General features: G+C 42.3%; 1 protein-coding gene across 2 annotated transcripts in view; it reads left to right on the top strand.

The window, feature by feature from the left end:
• The first annotated feature begins 1,634 nt into the window (after window positions 1–1,634).
• ALDH1A3 (aldehyde dehydrogenase 1 family member A3) overlaps window positions 1,635–6,000 on the top strand; it is a 41,315-nt gene continuing 36,949 nt past the window's right edge. For both annotated transcript variants that reach the window (XM_063142178.1, XM_063142176.1), the window contains exon 1: window positions 1,635–1,767. In XM_063142178.1, the coding sequence (XP_062998248.1) occupies window positions 1,666–1,767 (102 nt within the window). In that variant the 5' untranslated portion in view covers window positions 1,635–1,665. The remainder of the gene's footprint in view (window positions 1,768–6,000) is intronic.

Below are 6,000 nucleotides of genomic sequence, written 5' to 3'. Positions count from 1 at the left end.
GGCCATTCCACAGTCTGGGAGAAGGTAGCTCTACCATGTCTTTGCATCAGTTGAGGTTAGATCATTCAATCCTCCCTTGATGGAGAGATGCGGGAGAATGACTTGCCCTTAAAAAAGGTGGACCCATTGCTCTTTGGGTTTGCCATCTTCCTATTGCAGGGCCAGAAACCAACCTGCAGCCCTCTCTTGTCAGACTCCAACTCCCATCAGCATGGCTGATGATCAGGGATGACGGCAGTTGTTCCCTGCCCTATCAGAAGGCACACCTGGACTATTAACTCGTGCATAGAGGCATTGCCCAGACCCACAGGACACAAATGTGCTCATTATTTTATCTGTGCTGCTTTGGATGAAAATCAAAGGGGCGGGCTTTGCCTCCAGCGTCATTACTGCTAGCTTTGCATATGTAGATATCAATTAGCATATGCAGATTTTATGCAAGTTGGTGTCCCATGGGCCTGGGCCCCCACCCTAAATGCCTAGCAGCACATATGGTCTTGCGATCCCCCAGGCCAGCCAAAAGCCAAACCAGGAAACAGCCCGTCCTCACTGCTGATAGCGCGGCTAGGACTGAAAAAAGTCCCACTTGCAGTCAGATCAACCCCCCCCCTCCCTGCCTGGATCCAGGAGCATCCAGCTGGTGGGCAAAACGCCAAAGAGGAGAGGGAGGGGTCCGCGGCGCGCGATCCCCACCCCCCAAAATACTAAAAGCCCCGCTGATATTCTACTGCGGGAGGATCAGGTTGGGCAGGAGGACTTGGACATTACACGCACGTTTTTGATTAGGAGGGCTTCATCTGATATGAGCTCATTCCATCTCGCCGGAGCGATCACAGTTGAGAGAGAGAAAGAGAGAAATTATGCACGGATATAAAGCACAGCTGATCTCCTCCGAGGTTTGGGCTTTTTAGACGTGTGCGCGCGATCGCCTCTTTTTTCTTCTTCTTCTTTTTTTAAGGCAATTTAAAGGAAGGAAGGAGGGTGGGTGGGAGAGAAGAAAGTTGCTTAACTCTTTCCCAGCTCGGCCTTCGCTACATCGGCTCTTTCCGAGAGGGTTAACCACCACAACAATTACCTTCATTGTTTGGGGGAAAGGAAAAAGAAACTGCAATGGGTCAGAGCTGGGAAAAAGCGCACAGCTGCTGGCTCTTTGGAGAAAACGAATGACGTGCGATATCACACACACACACACTATATATATATATAATCATCACACACTTATTATTATTATTATTATTATTATTATTATTATTATACTACCCAACAGCAAAGCTCTCTCAATTAAAACCATAACACACCTCTCTCTCTCTCTCTCTCTCTCTCTCTCTCTTTCTCTATGCGCCCGCACATAATCCTTTTTATTCTAGGAAATCTCAATCTGATTTTCCAAGCCGGCCGGGACCGACGACATTCTCTTACCTGCTCCTGTTTGTCCACAGTGGCCCAGCGAGTGGGCGTGGCTCCTCCGAGCCGGACAGCCAATGGGAACCCGCGAGCAGGGACTCCCGCCGGACGCCCAGCGCGCATAAAAGCGCAGCCCTCGGCAGCGCCGCGGATCTGGGCTGGCTGTCACCCTGACGAGGAGCAGCAGTAGGAGCCGCCCGGACGGAGAGGCGCAAGAGAAAGCAGCGTGCCTTGGCAACCTCGGACTTTCATCCCTGCCCGATGGCTGCGGTTAATGGGACCGTCGAAAACGGGCAGCCGGAGAAGAAGATGCCTCCGCCGCTGCCGCATCCTATTAAGAACCTGGAGGTCCGATACACCAAGGTAAGGAGAGGGGTTTGGGCTGTGGGGCCGTCTCTCCCCGATAGGTGGCGCTTGAGTAAAAGAGAGGAGGGATTGATTGATTTTTACAAAACGAACCAACACGTTTCTAGTCCTTAAGAGGGCGTTTCCTTACTCGTCTCAGAAGAGAGCAAAGAAAGACAGAACAGCCTTGCAAACGCTTCGAAGAAACAGAATACAAAATACATCATCATGATTTATTTATTTATTTATTTGTTACCCGCCTCTCTCTCTCTGGATGGAGGCAGAGCACAACACAAATGCAAACACTGTAAGAGGCATGTAACTGATTAAAACATTTAAAACTAATGCGTTATTTAAAGCAGCACATTATTAAAAAGGCATCTTAAAATTCAACTGGGTAGGCCTGCCGAAAGAGATCAGTCTTTATGGCATTCTTAAATTCCATACTCATAGCACTTGCTCCAGGGTTACATATGCTATATGTGGCCTTGTAAGTTATGGGTGAAAATGTAGATTGGTTGATAACGTTTAGGCTGCAACTTCTGGCATCTTATGGGTGTTGATCTGCTGTTCCTATGTTTATGAGGAAGGGTTCTCTTAATATTTATAGTCTCTCTTTCTAAAGATCACTGGTAGTAATTTTGTTCTGACTTTATACTGTTAGTTTTACCCTACCCAGTGCCTGTTTACCCTACCCTGTGCCTGTTTGCATTCTCTTCCCCTCCTTATTGTTTTATTATGATTTTATTAGAAAGTAAGCCTATGCGGCAGGGTCTTGCTATTTACTCTTTTACTCTGTACAGCACCATGTACATTGATGGTGCTATATAAATAAATAAATAATAATAATAATAATAATAGCCGAAAGAGTTTACTGTTGTGTCTAACTGGGGAAACTGAGCCTGGCCCTTGGTGTCTTTATGGTTATTTTCTTTAAGTTTATATGTTGCTTTTTCATATTGATTTTAAAAAGTTTTCAAATTAAACTAAATGGTATATCCATAAAATAGTACTCACTATATAATTGAGGCAGCAAGAAACAACATGGCAGTGAAATTCATAGAAGGGTCACAGAAAGAAAGGGGGTGCTTTTCAAAGGCCAGCCAAGACAAACATTGTTGCTCTCTTTTGAAAGTTAAAAGAGAAAGCTTTATGGGTCCCTCTTGATAAAAGAGTGCTGCAATATTGAGGCCACTGTAGAGAAGACCCTGCTCCTAATAGGGGCTAAGCTAGCCTCATAGGAAGGAATCTGAAGCAAAGTCTCATTGGAAGGTCTCAAGTGGGGTGGGGTGGCTCATACAGGATCTTGTCATCGAGGTCCAAAGCCAATAATTTGTGTATTGAGCTGTATTAGTTTTCCCTTTATACAATCTAGGAAGATGATAAAATCAAGTTTCTCTCTGCACTTTGTGACACTTAATTATATTATTTTTATTTTTATTTATTTGCATTTTTATCACGTTTTTACAGCATCTGAAGTACCACACTTTCACTACCTTGGTCATTCTTAAAACACTCCTGTAAGGTAGTTCAGTGTTGTTATTGAATCACATCAATATTGCCAATGGGGTGTGTTGAGGCTGAGAGAAGAGAGAGAAAGAAGGACCATAAAACCCATTAAACATAGTAATATTATGAGGCAGTCATGTTAGCTAGGAGCTAGCCAAAATAATTTGTAAGCCTGCTGATCCTCCCCCCCACCGCCCCGCCCCTACCATTTCCCCCTTCAATTGGCTTTCTTGGAGATCTATCCTGCAGCCATGTGGAGAGGAGAATGAATCATTCTTCATGTAAGTAGTTACTTGAAACATGGAGGCAGCGCAATATTAACTATAAGGGCATGACCTACTCCTGTCCTGGGCTCAGTGGAATGGCTGGGATTTCAAAATCAGGCCCTTTCCCAGGCCACTGCATATAGCAGCACTATTCTTATTAAAATAAGGATAATGCTTGGCGTACAATGAATTTAAGAGAGATCAAAGTTGTTAACATTTTAGTCTGTGATGGGTGTTTTTTTTATATCCTGTGATGCGTTTTTTTTTTAATTCAGTTCTGCTTCTTTAACTGAACGTACATCTCCTAAATTAACAGCAGCGCTATCCCCCACCCACACACACACACTTAGCAATTTAGGAGGAAAGAGTTAAAATAGTGTGATAGCTTCTTTTGGTCCAGTTTATTTGTGAGTTTGCAATCTTTCCAGTTGCACAGAGCTTCTTTAAAAAGACGAGGACGACAACAACAACAGAATCAGGGGCGTGTTTGCAATCCAGTGCTAATATCCCCAGGTTGAAGTTTGTACTTGTTCCTTCTTCTTGACCGATGGTCTGAAGATCTTGTCTTTAAGTAGGGTTTCAAGCTGTATCTAAACCTAATGTCCTAACAGAAAATAATGTCTGAAACTGAGGTAGCCTGATTAAGAAAACAGAAGATAAAAGTGATAAAAGAGCATGTATTGTGTAAGGAAGGAAGTAGTTGCAATTCTGCTTCCAATTTTTTCTTGGAATTTGAGCAAGTTTTTCTTGCTCAAATGCAGAAGGCATTATTATATTTATACCTTTCCGTTTAAAAAAATGACCAAGCTATTTCTAGTTTTGAGATGTATTTGTAAATAGTAATAGTGCATTGGCAGTGTAGGGAAAGATCATATGAATGCTTCAGGAAATTTCAAAGAGGCAGACACAAATGCTGGGGAAAGTAAAGGAAGAGTGTGTGTTTTTGAACTAGGGCTGAATTTGACTATTATCCTAAATAAGCTATAAAAAGTATCTAACCATCTTGAGGCCCCAGATTCCAGAGTTTTGCAGCTGATAACTACTTAATTAAACAGCAACAAAATAGGTGTTTGGCTTCTACTGATGAATTAATTTCAGTTAAATATATCAACATATTGCAGAAGCATGGATTTTTGAGCTAAAAGTTTTTAATAAGACCTGGATTCTAGCAGAATGCTATTAGCTATAGTTTCTGGGACCTCTATCACTAGAGAGAGAGAGAGAGAGTAATTTCTCAGGAGTGAAATTACCCAGCCACATCCCAAACAACTGGAAGAAAAGTCCATCTTTAGAGTTCCCCTTGTATCAGATTTGGCAAGCTAAGCCAGTGTATCTGTGCAATTTACACAGGGACGGACCCTTGAGTTGCATATTTTGTGCAGATTGTCAGCACATTTTCATCTGCATATAAAGCCTGATTCTGATTGCAGTCATAGTCTTTAATAAAGTTTGCAAAGAGTCTACCTATCTCATTTCTTCCACCGGCTCTTCAAAACATAGCAGTGCCTGTAACAGAAGATGGAAACAGTGGTACTATATCCAGGGGATGGGGGATTGTTTAAACTACTCATTAACCTTGCCATAAGGAAGAAAGTAATATATTCAAATGAGGGGACATAGTTGGGATAAAGAGAGGATTGAACACATGTTCACCTCTAAGTAGGCCTACCTCTTCGCTAGTAGAACAGAAAGTGTGGCTTATGGACTAGAAATGTATGGAATGGAACCCTGCAATTTGGTTCTTGGTGTGATTTAATTTCTTCTCCCTTAGTTAAGTTGTTGAAGTTTGGAGTGGCTGCAGCATGGGCTTTAGGACTGAGGTTTTTATCAGTGTTGCAAGATTAGAATCAAAAACACATACAGATCCTTTGGATTCCCTTTGTGACAGTATGCATCTTTGATAAGGCCACAATCCTGTGTTCACCTACTTGGTACCATACCCCATTGGACTTAATGGCTCTTGTATTTGAATAAATATGGATAGGTTCAGGCAGTGTGTCCTCAAAAACTATAGAGAATCCAGTACTACCCTAACCTACCAAATCCTGATTTAAAAATCTCTGTGAGTTGTTAATCTCTCTCTCTCTCTCTCTCTCTCTCTCTCTCTCTGTCCCTAACAAAAAGAAAAACCACAAACTGGAATAACTGCTAATGCTCTCCTTAAAATGCAATGTAAACACCTGGAATTCCTCTTCTGTGTTTCGGGCAACATTTTAGTAAAATTTAGGTTATCTGTCCATCATCTCCTAGACTCCTGCGATCTCCGTGCTCTAAAGAAAGTGACCATCAGTTGTAAGGATCACTTTTGCACTATCAGCTTCCAGTTAAAATAATTTTCAAGCACTATTCTTTTTTTAGACATCCAAATTTAATGAAAGTTGTGCTTTCTAAATGCCTAGGCACACCTGAATATACATGCAAATCGAGAATCAATGGGGACGGGAAATTTGCTTGAAACGGTTTCATCCAAAGGCTT

Source organism: Elgaria multicarinata, chromosome 16 (assembly GCF_023053635.1).
Source record: "Elgaria multicarinata webbii isolate HBS135686 ecotype San Diego chromosome 16, rElgMul1.1.pri, whole genome shotgun sequence".
Classification (NCBI taxonomy): domain Eukaryota; kingdom Metazoa; phylum Chordata; class Lepidosauria; order Squamata; family Anguidae; genus Elgaria; species Elgaria multicarinata.
The sequence above is the reverse complement of the archived record's forward strand: the minus strand, read 5'-3'. Positions and strand labels throughout refer to the sequence as shown.